Source organism: Coffea arabica, chromosome 6e (genome assembly GCF_036785885.1).
Source record: "Coffea arabica cultivar ET-39 chromosome 6e, Coffea Arabica ET-39 HiFi, whole genome shotgun sequence".
Lineage (NCBI taxonomy): Eukaryota > Viridiplantae > Streptophyta > Magnoliopsida > Gentianales > Rubiaceae > Coffea > Coffea arabica.
In genome coordinates, this window is record NC_092321.1 from 21,293,453 (window position 1) to 21,311,891 (window position 18,439).

The 18,439-nt window shown below is 36.5% G+C and overlaps 1 protein-coding gene and 1 pseudogene across 1 annotated transcript; one reads left to right on the forward strand and one right to left on the reverse strand.

Annotated features, from left to right (window-relative positions):
• Positions 1-8,916: 8,916 nt before the first annotated feature.
• On the reverse strand, positions 8,917-9,638 carry LOC113695250 (cytochrome b5-like; annotated as a pseudogene).
• A 7,383-nt stretch (positions 9,639-17,021) lies between these two features.
• LOC113696575 (uncharacterized) lies at positions 17,022-17,971 on the forward strand. Its single transcript, XM_027215973.1, has 3 exons — positions 17,022-17,036; positions 17,131-17,362; positions 17,523-17,971. The coding sequence occupies exons 1-3, from the start codon at positions 17,022-17,024 to the stop codon at positions 17,969-17,971; spliced, it is 696 nt and encodes a 231-aa protein (XP_027071774.1).
• The last annotated feature ends 468 nt before the right edge of the window (positions 17,972-18,439 follow it).

Consider the following 18,439-nt stretch of genomic DNA (forward strand, 5'->3'; position numbering starts at 1 on the left):
TAACGTGCTTGTGGGGTTCTTCGCCAGAGAGACCATGGAAAGAAGGTAAAAGATGAATCAGCCCCGACTTCAGTTCGAAAGCAGTATTCTCAGCCAAAGTGGGGAATGTGATGCATAAGGGCTGGTGAGTCAGTTCCGGAGCAGCCAGCTCCCTCAGTGTTTGGGTGTTGGCCATACTTATTTCGTCTTTCACTGACTCGTTTGCAGCAAGTAAGTGTCCTTTTTTTTGTCTCTTGGTCTCTTGCCTCCGCCTACGCGCTGCCTTCTCAACCTCAGGATCGTATACCAATTCACCTGTGCGAGAAGAACGGGGCATAAACTAGCAAAAATACCAAGAATAATAAAATAAAATAAAAACTGAATTTGAAAAGAAACAAGTAATCCAAATGCCAGCTCCCCGGCAGCGGCGCAAAAAATTGACAGGTGCCGAACCTGTGCAATAATAATTACTAAAAAGTCCTAATTACCACCTCAATTAAATAATTATAAACCAAATCCAAGTACTGGAGTAGGGACTCTAGGTGTGCAATGGGTTACTTGATTCACCCTGTTCCCGAAGAGTTTGCTTGATTCGATATACCGGATTTGTCTATAAAAATATTAATTTTGCAACAAGTAGGGTCGATTCCACAGGGAGCGGGTAGGAAATTATTTCTTTCCAAATTAGTAGAACAAAATTGGGGGATTTTCAATGGGAGATAAATAAATAAAATAAAAGTAAAATACAAATAAAGCGAACTAAATTTAAAACTGACTCACAAAGCACAATTCACTAAAAATAGCAATTAATAAGATTCCACCCAAAGGATCAACTGCTCAGGCACGGTCCAATTAAATGATCATCGATGCAAAGATATTTCATCCATTCATCACTAGGTTGGTTATAGTTACCAATAAGCTCTGACAGCCAGTTCTTCCTTACCTTTTCGACAGTCAAGGTATGACCATTGACTGCTTCCCTAATCAGATAACAACCCTAGGTACGATCGTAGGAATTTAATTACCCAATTGCATTAAAACTAGAAGAGCCCAACCCTACCCAATAAACACGCTAAGAGGGTTTATTTAAGCTAGATCTTGCGTTTCCCCATCATAAAACCAATTATGGTGGTTGCCACGATGTGTTAACTAAATGAACAATTACGGATTCTATTTAATTAACGTGGCAGTAGGCTATTAAATTAAATCAAATACCCGGCCGTTGATATTCAATTAATAAAATACCCATGAACAATTAATTCAGGAAACGCATGAATAGCAATAAATTGGGAGAAATAATGAAGATTCGATTAGATCTCACAGATTTTATGGACCGCGCCTTCGCATCAACCTTTGGGTAGAGGAGAAAATTAGCCGCTCCTCATCATGTCAATCCCGCGTGGTTTAATTGAGTTCATTCAATTAATTGTCGGAGAATTGGAAGGGTGAAACAGTGAAGGAACAGTTTTTCGTATATTGCGTCCACACTGGAGTCGCGCGCACAAGAGGAATCTCTTCCCTAATTGCGGCTAGATAGGAAATAAGAACAAAGGTGTCTGACAGAAAGAGAGACAAGGCGAAAGCTAATGTCCTCCTAATTTCTAATGTAATTGCTGCCGAAGAAGAAAAACAAAAGAAAGCCCAAAAGACGGCGTCTCCCCAAAAAGTAGAAAAAGAAACTAAAGTTATGGTCCTGATGATTCTGAATCTCCTTTTCTTTTTCTATATGTAGCGCCGACCAAGAGAAGCCAAGAAGAAACAGAACGTCAGGTCCCTTTTCTTTTCTTTTTTTTAATTAAAGCCCTTTTTCAGAGCCAAGTCACGTCTGACCCAATTCATTGCAAAAGCTAGCCTTTGGAGTTTTAATCCCGTGCTCGTCGCGGTTCACGTGGACCGGGGTCCGACTTTCGGTAATGTCTACCTTTCAAGGCGTGGCCACGCTCTGAGACGAAGGGTCTTCTGTAAATTCGCCTCAAGAGATCATTTTTAATGCCGATCACCTATAATTCATACAAATGTGAAATATGAGTTAAACCTCAGTACTTAGCACAATAAATAGCCAAAATTAGGACAAAATAACAGTGCAAACTATGCCAAGTAACCGCTCTATCAGAGATCAATGGGTTTAACTGAGTTTGATCGGGGTTGAACCGGATTTTAATTCATAAATAAAAATTATTTAAAAATTAAAATAAATAAAAATAAAAATGATCGGGGTTGAACCGGATTTTAATTCATAAATAAAAATTATTTAAAAATTAAAATATTATATGTGTAATATCTAATAATATGTTAATATTAATAAAAGTATATTCATATATATTTGATGTTTCAAATATATTTAACAAAAAAATACAAAGAAATTAGAACAATCAAGTAGTAATTTATATTATTTAATGAGCATTAACAAGTTTAGAATTAAAATTATGGACTTAATTGAAAAATAACACCAAACTTTAAGACAATATTTATAAAGTATGAAATATTTGAGCTATATTAATAATTTTTAACAACATAGGGGACAAAACATAATATTAAAAATATTTTGACCTTTCAAAAAAAAAAAAAAAAAAAGAGACTCGATTCTTATTTTTCAAGTCAAACAGGGTCAAACCCAGTTTTTGACCTGATTTGATCGAGTTTTTTATTTTTCGGCTTTTAGGGTTAACTCAGACCAGACTATTGTCCGGTTCTCGGTTCGACCGATTGAACCAGTCGGTCCGGTCCGAGTTTAAAAACAGAGCTTGGATTTAAATGAAGTATAAAGGTTTTCGTTTGAAAAAGGGTTATTATCACTTTACCCCCTTAACGTTTGGTGCCACTGTCAATTTTCCTCTTAACATTATCTTTTAGTCACTTTACCCCTAAAACTAATGATCAAACTTAACGGAGTTTGTTAATTAAAGTGAAAAGACATGTTTAACCCTTAAAATTATTATCATCTTACCTCCATAAACTATAGTCTCATTATCAATTTACCCCCTAGAGTTATTTTTAGGCAATTTATCCTACAATTAAACCAATTTAGCAAGTTAAAAAACTTTAAAAGAAAATACCCTCCTCTTTGTATAATAAAAATAATAAAAAATTTAGAGTGGCTCTTCTCCTTTTTAGTATCAAGAAAAAAAGTCAAAATATTAATTTCTTTCTTCTTGACAATCTTATTAATATCAAAAAATAATAGAAAGATGGAGAGGGAGAGAGGGAGAGAGCTCAATTCTTTTTTTAAAAATTACAAATAAGAAAGAATTAAATACTTTTATTATTTTAAAATTATTTACTTTTCTGTTTACAGCTAAATTCCAATCATAATTCCGACAATCTTAATGTAATACGATAATGTTAGATTTTTCTTTATTTTCTTTCTTTGCAAAATCTAATTTTTTTTCTTCTTCTTTTCTATCTCTTTTTCTTTTCCTAGTATTAATAAGTGTGAAAAAAGAAATTTGAGAAAACCCTTTTATTTTTATGTTTTTCGATCTCTTAATGTGAAAAAAAGGAAAAATAACCATTCCAACTTTTTTATTTTTAATTATATATAAAAAAGGGTAAATATATTTAAAATTTTCTGACCATACTAGTTAGATTAACGATGAAGTAAAATGCCTAAAAAATAATGTTAGGAACTAAAGTGATTGTATCACTATAATCTAAATGAATAAAGTGATAATAACAATGTAGTAATGCTATAAAATAAAATTATATTTTTGTCCAAAATTTCTTAACATGTTGAATTGAATTACTTATAGAATTACTTATGAGGGTAAAGTAATTAAAAGATAACGTTAGGGGTAAACTGATAGTAGTGATATAGTTTAAGGGGGTAAAGTGATAATAACCCTTTGAAAAAACAATAGAAAGAAAAAGAATTAGAAGTTTTGCAAATGTGCCTTGTGTAATTGGAGAAAAAAGTTTTGCAACTGCCCACCTCGGATAAAAAGTCCAAACAAACAGTTTGAGAAGATAAACCTAATCACTGGAAGGGAAACAAATTTGATTTTCATTCTTTTATGGTACAAGATGCAACCATAGGACTAGAAATGATAGGGCTAGCCGTGGTAATTAAGAATATTCCATATTAATTTAAAACACTTTCTATAAAAACCTAATGTTTTTTTTTTTTTGAAAAATATGAGCACATCTGGTTCGCATCGAGTTAAGTAGTCAATTTGAAAAGAGTTTGATAATTTGAATTTTGTAATTCGGTAATTCTATTGGGACTGAATGCACACTATATTTGTTAGATAGAAAGCAAGCTGACAAAGAATAAGGTGCGGTTTAGTAAAAGCGGATCGAAATCAAGAATTGAAATAATTCCAATCCTTGTTGTTTGGGTTATATGTATTTGGATTCACAATCTTGGAGAGAATTATTAAAATATGGGAGTTTTCAATCCCCAGCTAATTGGAGGGGTTTTAGTGGATTCTCAAATTTGACTCGAAAATTTTAAAAAAGAAAAGAAAGCATATCATCTTCATCACCGTATCACGTCGGCCCAACCTTCATGGCAACACCTTACCATCAGATTTCCCCTTTTATCTTTTCTCTCTCATCCCAAATTCCACAACAGGCTTTCATCATCATCATTTTCTCTCTTTTTCTATCTTCACACTCTTCTCCAATCCTCCACAGCAGCAATCCCACCTCATCTGATTCTCTCTTCTTTCTTGTCAATCTCTCTCACTTTCCTTTGTTTTCTCTCTTCACTCTCTTCCTCTCTCCTCTAATACTCCATGGCAGCTGTTCCTCTCCATTTGGTTCTCTCTCCTCTCTTTTTTTTTGCCTTTTTTGTGTAAGTTTTTCTCTCATCTCTTGTCAATGGCTTTCCCATGCTTCATAGATTGCAAGGTTGATCGATAATGGTCAAGCATTGGTTCAAGAGAATATAATGAAGCTTGAGTACTTAAAGAATGGGAAGAAGGAAGCAAGAAAAGGGAAAGAAGAAAAAATAAAGAAAAGAAAATGAAAAATAACTTGATTCCAAAACCTTATAAACATATATCATACTCTAGTCATTGTAATGATACTCTTGATCAAAACACAAACTGAATTTTTGGACGTGATTTCAATTGCAATTCCGATTCCTAAGTTTGAACCAAGCGCCCTATAAGTAAAATTTATCCCTCCCTTTCCTTTCTCTCCTGGAAAACCAATCCAAATATAGAAAACCTTACCCCTCCATTTCTTTTCCTTTTTTTTTTCCTCCTATTCCCTCATAACAAACTATGCCTAAGGCTCCAATTGGAAGTAGTGTTGTTAGAACTGGACCGGGCCGGTCGGTCGGAACGGTCCGACTGTGGACCAATCTTCCTCTCGTTCTGGTTAGTAGCATAAAATCATTTTAGTCAAAATCGTAAAAAATCAGCCAAACCCATGACCTAGTTCGATTGCTTGATTCAGTTCTCAAACTTTTCTTTTTTGTTTTCCCCAAACATGGTTTGAGTTACCTAAGTTATAAAAACTTTTATTTATTTAAAGAAGTAAAAAAATACCACTCACTTAATGTAAACACTAAACTTACTCATATTTCTTAACAATTTCTAAATCAAGAAGTTTTCATCCCTATTATCTTATCAATTTATCATTGGTGATTCCAACATACATTAGAAAGTCAAATTCGAAACAGAACAATCTCGAATTTATATAACTTGTTTTAATTTAGTTTTTCAAGTAGTTTTGAAGAATGCATATAATTTAAACATGAATTTAGAATTTTACATATAATTTTTAGATGTATATTTGATTAAATGCCTAATTTTCTTGAAACACTGTGTATAGCTTGTCAAAATATAACAAAGAACCTAATTTCAATATTTTTTTGAAAACTTATGAAAGTATAAAATAATTATGACATCTACTGACATTAATAAATATTTTAAAACGATCTGACCGATCCGACTAGTTAAACCCTAATTCAGTGACTTAACCGAGTTGCAACTTGGTCCAAATTTAACAATACTGGTTGGAAGTGCTACAACGAGTGCATTCACTAACTTTGATTGTTAATACAGCTTGTGATGAGGCTATTGACGGCTAATTGCTTAGAATATTGCCGAAAAAAATCAGAAGAAAGGTGGTCTTACAATTGATTAGTGCAAAACTATTGCTGCCGGGCCCAGTAGCAAAATCCAAATTTTTTTAAAAAAAAAACAGTAGCTACCGGGCTGTGTCAGCCCGGCAGCAAATGTCACCAGTTGTGTGCCGGGTTGACACTGCAAAATTTTTTTTTAAAAAAAAAGGCTGGGCTTTTTTTAATGTTGTATAGAACTATCATGCAAGATTAAGATTGATGCTTGTTTCTCATTTTCTTCTCTTCTGAACAATGAATTAATGAACCCTTATAATGAGATCGAACCAACGCAACGCATAGCCGCTCAGGAACGAGTAGTGACTTGGTTTATACGTGTCATTCCTTTTTTAGTGTTTGTTTTAACTGATTTTTCACATTAGCCGTCTTTCGCATGCAGGTTCCATTATCTCTTCTTTTTAATGTGTTATACATTATCAAGTCTGTTTCATATCATCTTTTCTCCATCTCTTGGAGATTTACAAAAGAAAAATAAGAAAACGTACACTAAGTAATGGCCAGAAACATCCAATTTCCGATGATTAAAGTTGGATAATGTTTTTGCTAGGTGGAGCTTGCGGGTATGAAAACACATATCAGACAGGTTTTGGTGTGTACACAATAGCTTTAAGTGCTGCACTCTTACGAGGTGGCGAGGCATGTGGTGCTTGTTACCAAGTTATGTGCAACTCCAAGCTCGATCGGAGGTGGTGCCTTCCTGGTGCTTCCGTCACAGTCACCACCACAAACTTCTACCCTCCAAACCACCACGGTGGTTGGTGTGACCGTCCTCCCACCACTTTGACATGTCCATGCCTGCCTTCCTACGGATTGTGTAACAAGGGAACGAAGGCATTGTTCCAGTTCTTCATAGAAGGCTGTTCTAGTTACATTGTACCTTTTATTCCAAAAAGTCGACATCCGCACCTTTTTTTTTCAAACTTTTCTTGTCCCTGAAGGGCTGCCGGGCTGACAGAACACGGCAGGACTGAAACTTTTTCTTTTTTAAAAAAAAATTTCATTTGCTGCCAGGCTGACACAGCCGGTAGCCACTGTTCCTTTTTTAAAAAATCTTGGATTTTGTTACTGGACTTAGTCAGCTCGACAGCAATAGTTTTGCCCTAACCCATTATCAGACCACCATTTGTTCGAATTTTTTTTTCCGACAATATTCTAAGTAATTAGCCTTGAGTTTAAGAAGCCGTATGCTGGTATGCATGCAGATTGGGTCAAATCAAAAAGTTAAAACCACTTTCACAAGGCTTGTTACGTTCAAAATTATGATCCAATTGCCTAATCCCATCATGCACCATGGCAAGCCTATACCTGCAAGGCTGCAACTCTATCCCAATAGGCTGCAACTCTATCCCAATATTCAAAACTCTCCAAAAGTGCTCACAATATAAAATAGGGTTAATTACACTTTGCTCCCCGAGAACTTGGTCACTTTTTCCCCTAAAACTTCAAACATATACATTTTACCTCTCATGGTCAATTTTTTATCCGTCTAAGATGGATTATATTTTTCATGACCAAAATATCCCCAGCTAATTCTTAAACATACATAATATTTGTAACATAATAAACATCTATTTCTTTAATAGTTGTTAAATGTACTTAAACACAATTATACTATGCATTTCGAACTTTCAGCACAATTATACTATGCATTTCGATCTTTCAGCAATAAAATAAATTAGATAATCCACAATAAAGAAGTCTAGACAAATCAATGTGTTGATGTCAATGCTGATAGCAATATTTATTTTAAATGAAACAAAATTAGTTAGTGCATTTGGAATAAAAAATGTTTGCTTATATTATTTTATTATAGCACTTTTTAATGTGCGTTATATGATATAAAAACATGATTAAAAAATAAAAATATATTTAGAGAATCTTTAATTTTTTTTAAAAAAAATGTAGAATTCAAACAAAATACAAAGCAAGGTAAGAGTGCATTCTAAAAATACCAAATAACATCTTATTGATTTGTGAAAATCTTGTAAAAGCTGCAAGGTAAACAAAAATTATCAAAACCAATCCATTTACAATTTAAAAGAAGAAGGATAAGCAATGGCAAACTTATGCAGAAGTTTTGGGAATTTTTAAATTTTTTCTTCACAATATAATTTTGAATTCTTTGATATTATATGATCTTTTATTTTTAAAATTTTTTAAATGCCTTGACTTTGTGTTTTTTTCTAATAAGACGTTTTATATTTCAATTAAAAGTATAGCCTTATTCTAGAACCATTATATAGGGGCAATAATGTTATTTTGTTAAAATTTTGGATGGAAAATTCATCATTAAAATTTAACTAGTCAATGAAGGGAGTAAAATGTATATATTTAAAGTTCAAGGGGGAAAGTGTTACAAAGGGTCAAGTTCAAAGGAAAAACTATAATTAACCCTATAAAATAAGAACTTAGATCTTATTTGATAACTCAATTCAATATTTAAATTTAATGAATTTACATAACAAAAAATAAAACATTTGAATTAATTAAGTGACACTGAATTTTGTATGCAAAACTTTATTCAAAAAATAATTAATAACCTATTTATTTATTATTCAATGTGATACACACTGTGATTAAGTACTTAAAAACTCAGTAATTTAATAAATTTAGATCTCAATTTTCAAGATTCATATTTACTAATGCACCGTTAGCACCCCTTCCCTCCCAAAAATGCATCAACTAACCATACATGGCCCAAACAGCCACCAAACGCTGCTCACTTAACGTCCAGGGCCCAACGTTCTTGTATTTAATAAGCGTGCATATGTTTCCAGTAAGAAAAAATCTGGGGGGGGGGTTTGAGATCAGCAAGCCCAGTCAACTCGGATGTAACACAAATCAAAGAAACTAAAACCAATACCAATGCATTCAATGGTTCAGATTACCGAGATGAAAAGGCTTTGATTACCAAGATGAAGATGAAGGGGGTTGTGGAATCCTCTCACTATAAGGATTTTATTGCAGATGATGTTCTAAGTCAACTTTAGCTTTCAAGCTGATGATTTGGTATAGCAACGGATGCCAAGACCCACACCCAATGTAATTAAAGGAACCAAGAACTGGAGGAGCTTGATGACCAACTCCGATGTCTTGTCCTGGTTGTAGTGAGGCTGCTTGGCCGGGGTGTACTTGGTTTTGGGAGGGAGGGTTGATGTATCAATCTCACCAACATACATCTCAGCCATCATTGCTCTTGAATTGGAGCAGTGGATCAGATCCTCAAACTCATCCGTTACATCCTTCCCTGTGGAAGACAACAAAACCTCGCCACCTCCAGGATGGCCTCCCAAGAAATTTCTCACATCATATACCTTGCCACCAATGACGACCCAACAGTCCTTGGAGTGGTTGTGCACAGAGACTTGAGACGGTGAAGACCTTAGTTTCGCTACCCATCTGATAATATTTTGTTGCCAGTGAAGACCTTTCTTATTTTTTTGTTTTTTTTTTTGGGCTCTTGCTGGCCTCTAAGGGGGGCTTCAAGAATCAGAGAGGGGAGAGCGATTTGGGAGCAAAACAAGGAGGAGGAGGTTCAAAGAATGTGGTGTAGAGAAGAGAATTCAGAGAAGTAAGAAGATGAAGAGAGGTTGGCGAATGTGAATAGTTGAAGATTATTTATTTATGGGTTAATTACATTTACCTCCCCTGAGGTTTGACCATATTACCAATCAATCCCTGTAATTTATCCAAATAACGGTCTCACCCTTTAAATGATCAAATATTTAACAAAAACCCCCCTTAATGCCGAAAATGCCCTTTTTGAGGCCATATTACATTAAAAAAACATATTTTTATTTATTAACCTTCAAGTAATCCAAAAAAATAGAAAATTTTTTTGTTTATTATTTTATAAAAATCATATCTTTGCTTCCATAAATAGTTTTGAATCAATAATTATTTTAAATCTTAAAAATGAATATTAAAAATTAGATAAATTGAAAGAAAAATAAAAAAGAAGCAATTATTTTAAATCCTCAAGTATGGTTCAAATTTGTGGTTCAACGCATGTTGCGGAGAGCACAAGGCATGCTTTCCTCAATTTGAACCATACTTCAGGAATTAAAATAATTTCTTCTTTTTTATTTTTCTTTCAATTTATCTAATTTTTAATGTTCATTTTTAAGATTTAAAATAATTATTGATTCAAAACTATTTTTGGAAGCAAAGATATGGTTTTTATAAAATAATAAGCAAAAACTTTTTTCTATTTTTTTGGATTGCATCATAATTAATAAAATAAAAATATGTTCTTTTTTTAATGCAACATGGCCTCAATAAGGGCATTTTCGGCATTAAGGGGGTTTTTGTTAAATGTTTGATCATTCAAAGGGTGAGACCGTTATTTGGACAAATTATAGGGATTGGTTGGTAATATGGTCAAACCTCAGGGGAGGTAAATGTAATTAACCCTTTATTTATTTATTTGGTTGCGGCTGTTGTAGTGGCCAGCTGGCAGTATGTTATTGGTTTTTCCGTTTCAAGATTCACAATTAATTTTTTTTGGTTGACAATTAGCTGACACATAAGTTAAAGTAGATTCGATTTTTAAAAATACAATGATTTAAATTGTGTTATACTATACAATTTGAGTCATTAGACTTTTAAACACGGTCTATTCAAGTTTTGACCATGATTAAGAGAACTGATTCATGTGCTTGAATTTTTTTTTGCTCATTTGTCGTTTTAAATGACCTCCAAGTTTTTTTTTTTGGGGTAATCCGAAACATGTTCCGATTTGAGACCTTTGAACTTGACACGACGCATCAAACAAGAGTGCAATGCCGCAATCTCACGCAACGTTTATTCAAGCGAGTTGCAGGGTGCCCCAAAGAGCAATTTCGATCCCGAAATCTTTTATGTCCCGAAAGATAAGATTGTTGCTACCACTAAACCAATCCCATGGGAGTTAAATGACCTCCAAGTTGTCTGTGCTTACCACTAATGTGGAACGCGGGCCGTTGGATTAGGAGGTGGAGGTGGAGGTGGTTTGATCATCTAAAGGTTGATAGTGGCCTTTTAAATTATAACGGTTAGGACGTGTTGGGACATTTGAAATGGACAGAAGTTTAGTTTTGACGAATTGTCACCGGAGTCCGGTATTGTTTTCAGGGAAGTTTCTGAAGTGTGTAGTTCCATTTCGTGCTCATGGGCGTAAAAATCAACACAAACTGATAGAGTCACTAAAATCTGAAGTCCTGCAAATTGGAGAGCTAGTTAACAAGAGACAAGTCCATTGGTCAAGAAAGCCTCTTAAAATTCTCTTGTGCACTAAACCGGGAGTTACATATTCCGCCTAATGCATTATGAGAAAGCATTGTGCTTCTTTTTTTCAAAAGTGTCAGTGAGTACACCAATGTAGTTGTTTTATCTAAAGATACACACTCCAATCCATCATAAGTTCAGCTAGAATTCTCTTCTCTCGTAGTATAGAAACAGTAGATTATTTGTCCAAATATATTTACTGACATCATCATTATAATTTTCAATACAACTTTTTATCTTCCCAATTACCTTTCTATCTCACATACATCACATCGTAAAAAGTGCTACAATAAAAATATCTCAAATAATTTACAATTCAAACAAACCAAGAGTAAATTGAAACCATTAGATGGACCAAAAAAAAAAAAAAAGAAGGGACGAGGGACAAGTGGTCACACAAAAACGAGGAAACGCATGTGGGGAACCGGATAACTGAGGCAGCCCGTTTAAATATGACGTAAACACAAAAGGTATGGCAGTAGGAAACCTGAGACGAAAGTGATGGAATACCCGACAGAGGACGTCAGGCAGTACCACGGAAAAGGGTAATACATTGTACGAGGAAGCGTCAAGTTAATTATACAGCACAGCTACGAACAATTAATGGAATATTTAGCAGCATACAAACGTGAGAAAACAGTGAACCTTGAGGTCACAAGTTCGAGTCTCCGCTCCGCTGGACCCGGGCCGCAGGGGATTAGTCGGGTCCCGTAAGGATTGATCTGGACACCCCTGTGTCGACAAAAAAAAAAAATACAAACGTGAGAAAAGCAATGGATGCAGTCGGTACAAATATTTGTAGTTGATAATCCAACTGAAGCTAGTTGATATTTCATTAAATATTTTATTTATAGTTGTTGCTCCAATCAACATTATTATTTATGGTAATAACAATTCCGATCAACCATGGGAAGCAAGACCATGGCAATTCCTTCAAAAAAAAAAAAAACCATGGGAAGCAAGACCGGTTCCATCATTGGTTTCCTCAGCCGGAATTTTGATGCAAGTTGCACAAAATTCCTTTTGAATTGTTCTTTCTTGCTTGTAATTTGAAGCATGACAAGACACTTTGGTGGTTAGAAGAAAAGCTCAAGTAACATTAGAAAATAACTTTTATGTCATTTCAAATCTTCTTGATTCCATTAGAGTCACAAATCTTAACCTTTGGGAGCCATTTTCACATTGAAGAAGAAAGAAAGTAAAAGGATAGAAAACTTTTCTATAAGTACGGGATTATGCATTTTCATTAAGGCTAAGTTGGGGAGCTTGGAGAGTAGAAAAATACTAAAAATATAGGCTCTGTTTGGATAGGTAGTTTTTGTAAAAACTGTTTTTGTAGTCAAACTACAAAAAGTGGTCAACAGCTTTTCACCAAAAAACTACAGTGCCTACTGTAGCAAGACTACACCGTTTTAGCTCCTGAAGCGTAAAAACAGTTTTTCGGTCATGTGATGCCACAGTGTAAAGTTTCTTATCCTTTCTCTGTTGAGCTGAGCTAAGAACGAAGAAGCCTTTGGACATCAGCTCCTCCTTTCGAATTTTGAAGAGCGACCAACCGACGATTTCTGCAAGCGGGGCAGCCCATCGATTCCACACCTCCAGCCCGGCAGCTAAAGGAGTTAATTGGAACGAAGCTTGAGCTACACAAACAACTGTGTGCTTCACCTGAGCTTGCTGCGGGCAGATCTGCAATTGGAGTCACACGCTGTAGATTCTTTTCGTTGAGGTGCCCTTACGCGATTATCACTCGCTCGGCCCTGCTACAGTAGTTAATTCGTGAAGATATTGGCGGTACGCTGCTGCATCCCACAAGAAGTTCGGTGAAGCCTCCTCTTTTTCAAGGAACTTGCAGGTGAGTTCGTTGAGTTTTGGGTTTATTCGTACAGAGTAGGGCTACAGTTGAAATTTTTTATTTGGGCAACTATCTAAATTGATGTCTCTTTCTTCGCCTTCAATCTGTTTCCGACGATTGGAAAAAAAATAGTGACTCAACATCAAGTATTTAAACTTGTTCAGCGTCTTTAATTTCATGATGAAATTGGTCAGCCGATGTCATTTTTTCATATTGGTTCTTAATTGTAAATTATTGAAAACATTTCTTCACAACTTCGTCCTGAATGGGGATTGCTCATTGCCGACGATCGTCTTTGTTATGCACATTCAGTGTTATTGGAATAGGCGCTTGACTTGTTTGCCGCATATTTTTTCATATAATTGACCCTCTTCAGAGCTATAAATGTACTCCAACATTATTGCCTAAATTGCACCAATGTATAATTTGTTCCGAACCAAATGGTGGCTGTAGTAGATTTAAAGTGCTGGCTGTAGTATATTTGTGTGTTTTCACAGTCTTGCTGAGTAATTTGCATGAGTTTGGGGACCTAATTTCTTCCATTTTATGTAAGTACTGCGGCTGCAGCTACTTCATTGTCCTTTTATTGTCTCCTCCTTGGAGCTACATGCCCCCTGTGATGCGGCGTGCTTGGAAGGGTAAGTTAGACTTGTCAGTTGGTCTAATTCTGTTGAAGTTTAGTCAATTAAATGACCTCTAGGATTGTATTTTCTATATATACTTCACAGTCTTGCGAAGGAGTAGGGGATTTAGCAATTGTTGTTCGCTGTCAGCTCAGGGAGAAAACGATTTGCAACTTTGCATAACTAATTACTTCAAGGTTAGCCAATTGCATTTAGCCTTCTACTTACAACCTCAAGTGCGACTGCCTTCTCCATTTTTATATGACAACGAGGACACATTTGTCTGTTTTGTGACCCTTTTCGTCCAATTTTCTTGTTTATGTATTCTAAAGAGAAATAAGATGAAACCGTCAAAAGGGAAGTACTCAAAACGTAACAGTTTCACATCTGAACATGAATTTGCGTTTGCCGAACATCTGCTGCATATGCATAGGAATGGAGAGATATCGTCTCAAAACATCGGGAGCCATGTCATCCCCGAGGTTACTAACATGCTTCTTCAGAGGTTCGGAATTCCATTTCCCCACAATAGTATTCGGTCGAAGTACTATGCCCTTCAGAGCCTTACTAAGCTTTACATTTCATTCAAGAAACGGGGCACTGGTATGGGGTGGGACTCAACAAACTACACCTTCATGATGGATGATGAACGGTGGAGCCAACTGGTTCAGGTATAGCTTGCTGGTTTCTTACTTTTAAGCCATTTGAAATTATTAAAAACTACCCCCTCTTTGGATTTTCTCTTCCCCCTTGGATATAACTATTTCCCTGCTGGATTTACTTGCTGGTTTCTGTATTTTAAGCCAATCTGAACTATTGAAAACTGTCCCCCCCTTGGATTTTCTTTTCCCCCTTTCACTAACTGTCCCCCCGTACTATGCCCTTCACTTGCTGGTTTCTCGTTAGGCCAATTGAAATTATGCAAATCTGTCTCCCCTTTGGATTTTATCTTCACCCTCGCAGTTTAATTTTCTTTTCATTGGATTGACTTGCTGGTTTCTTACTTTTAAGCCATTCAGAATCGATAAAAATGGTCTCCCTGTTGGATTTTATCTTCCCCCTTGCATTAACTGTTCCCCCCTTGGATTTAATTGCTGGTTTCCTAACTCTAATGCAATCATATGTTTTTCAGAGTTGCATTCATTGTGCTTTTGCTGTCTTCTACTTTGTTGTAGGTGAACCAGGCATACGCTAGATTCTACAACTGCTCATGCCTACTTTATCACATGCTCGAAGAAGTTTTCATGAATCGAGGGGCGACTGGGGATTTCAGCGGTGGATATGGAGATTCACCGCCCAACTCGGCCGACGAGCAGCAAATGGAGAGAGCTGCTCGACGCTGTTCAGGAAAGGGGGTTGTGGACGTGGATTCCTCCGAGGAAAACGTTCCCTCACAGCCTGTGAGTCGGAAAGGGAAGCAAAAAGTTAAGAACAGCAAAGGGAAGCGCAGATCGGGTGACATGTCTTGCGATTCCTTCTTCTCACCATCGTCCCCCCAATTCCAGCAGTATGTCCGCGTTCTAGACAGCATTGACACACATTTGAGCTGTAAAAAGAGCAAGAGCGGGAGTGCAGAGGTCTCTTCACCTTCGAAGAGTGAAAAGGCTGTTGTAGATAACGATGCGCAGTTAGAAGCTGCAATGGTGCCTCTCTGCGCGCTTGGGCTAGACATTGAAGTTCACCTTAAGATGGCCGATCTCCTCCGGTCCAAAGCGGAGCGTATCATTTGGTTCTCCTGCACCACAGACGATGCCCGGCTTGCGTTTGTGAGACATCGAGGGCTCCTCCCACCCGCATAGATGCTCATACCATCCGAGTTTTAGTCGTGGCAGCCCACTTGGATTGTCTTTGTGTCCCTGAACATGCAATTCCACTGTTTCACTTTTTATTTTCGTTTGATGTAGTTTGGCCTTGGAAACTTTGACAGCGGATTTTTCTATTTGTTTACCCCGAATGAGTCTATTTTTTTTCTAAATTTTAATAATTCCATTTAGTGACCTTTTAATTGCTGTGTGTGCTCGTTCGAATAGATTGCTGTAACTTTTGGCTGTGTGTGATAATAGGCTTTGTTACAGTGTCATAAGCAGGGATAAGATGACTTAATCGTTTGGTAACGTTTGGAATTGGCATAGTTATACTTGATTTCAAATGTTCATTAAACAGCTGGCCAATTCTTTGCCTTCGGTCGAACCTAGCTAAAGTAGTAGATTGCACCAGTTGTTCTGTATCATATTGTCTAGGTATTCACCATACCTAGAGATTGTATAGGATTTGTGGTACATTTGTAGCCAAGCTTCGCAACTTGTTAACTTGGAAACTTTTGCTAAGCTTCTTGGCCAGGTATAAATTATACCAGACGATTAGAATGTTTTGCGGATTTATTGTTCCATAGGTGTGCAACTTGTTAACTTGGAAACCAGCAAGTATGCTTCTGTTGGAAACTTGTATTTGTGAAACTGCAAACTTCTTATTTTGCTAGGCTTTACATTTATAAAAGTAGGTTCAAATAGCCGGAGCATTGTTATCATAATAGGAACAAGATGTGAACTTCATAAGTTGTTATCATGATTGTTCTATATCAAATATTTGTGCATATAGCCAGAGCATTGTTGGGTTCTATTTTTAATCCTTTTGATTCCTTTCTTTGCAGGGTATCCCGAATTTTTATTGCATACTTGATACTGATAGCAGTGCGATGGATAATCAGGGACATATTCAGGGTGGATACTTGAATGACGAGACGGACGATGTTGATTTCGATAACATCCTTTTGGGAGTTGTGCTCCTAGGCTTCATGTTCTTCGACCCACGCTTTAACCGAGTTCCCAGAAGAAGAAGAGTTAGAGATAGTGTGCTCTCGGGGAGGGACTATGTGCTTGAGCTGATAAACGGACATGAGGACAGAATTATTGAAAACATGCGCTTGGATGTTCCCCAATTCCTGACGTTGTGTGATTTGTTGGTTCAGCGTGGTTATTGGCATGCATATCCTTCACAGCAGGTGGGGGTTCATGAATCCGTTGCTTTAACTCTAATGTGCCTGAGCCATGATGAGCGGCACCGTGTTCTAGCCGAGCGGTTCCAGCTTTCAACGGAAACGATTGATCGACATGTTCGTCGTGTGTTATGAGCATTAGTTCGCCTCGGTCGTGATCTCGTTAGGCTAATTGACTTCGATGGGACTCACCCAAGAATTTTGAACAATGCATCACTCATGCCGTGGTTTCAGGTTTGTATTTTTAGCATATGGATTGCACTTTATGCTTTCAAATTTCAATTTACAATATTCTAAAAAAAATTAGTTTTGTTGTATACTTTTATAGGATTGTGTAGGGACACTAGACGGGACGCACGTCTCCGCTTGGTGCACAGAAGAAATACGAGAGAGGTATAGAAATCGGCATGACGACTTATCTCAGAATGTCCTTGCTGCCTGCGATCATGACATGCGATTTGTATATGTTCGGGTTGGTTGGGAGGGTAGTGCTCATGATGCCCGAATTCTTCAAGATACCTTGCTAGATCCTGATTCGGGTTTTCCTATGCCACCGCAGGGTATGTGCTTTTCTTCCTATTGTACCAACTGAAATTAAGAAATTGCATAATAATAGTTTTAAATACTTTCAAGGCGGTCCATCATTCAGTATTTGGTGCCCCCGTTTCTCTTTGTTCTCTTCAATACCTTCAAAAACTATCAACATGACATCATTGACAGGGAAATATTATGCGGTAGATGCTGCTTATAGAAATATGCCGGGTTTTATGGCACCGTTTAGGGGAGCACAGGGTACGCATCATGAGCGGGCAGCTAAATGCTTGTTCAACAGGTGGCATGCATCGGTTAGAAATATTATTGAGCACACATTTGGGGTTCTTAAGAAGCGATTTCCAATACTCAAGGGTCCAATGCAGAACTACCTAATAGCAACTCATAATAATATTGTGCTTGCGTGTTGTACTTTGCACAATTTTATGCGCACATACTCCCCAGCGGATGAGTACTTCAACGAAGAAGCAGCCCTCGGAGCCCTAGCTGATGCACATATAGCAGGGGAGCAGCCGCATCCGGGTCAACCCATCGATATGTCGCAGCAGGGCATAGATAATTGGAACGAAGATCGGCGGGCGATGGCGGCTCACATGTATTTGAATGCGCATAACTAGGCTCATTGGACCGATAGGCCCTAAATAAAAGTTTAATAGTCTTATTCTATGAAACGTGTGATTTCCACTTGATTATGAATGTGTAACAAATGTTATTGTGTAATGTTGACCACGGATTAGAACCTTTATCTTATATATGCTAACTTGTGCATATCTCTACCCCCGTATATACACCTAAATGCTTATTAATTCATCAAATATGTGGATGATATTGTACAAAAAAATCAAAAACAAGTTAAGTAGTAGTAGTTGATGTTGGACAGAGGAAATTGGTAGTATATGCCACTTCGACCACAAATTATATTGCAAATTCTAACTCCTTTATAAAAAGGTCACATTTGCTTTGTTACTGAAGCTATTGGGCAGTTATCCAATAAGTAGTATTTTTGAAAAACTGGTCAGTCCAAACGCTTGTATTTTTTAAAAACAAAGAGTTTTTCAAAAACTTCCATCCAAACATTTTTTGAA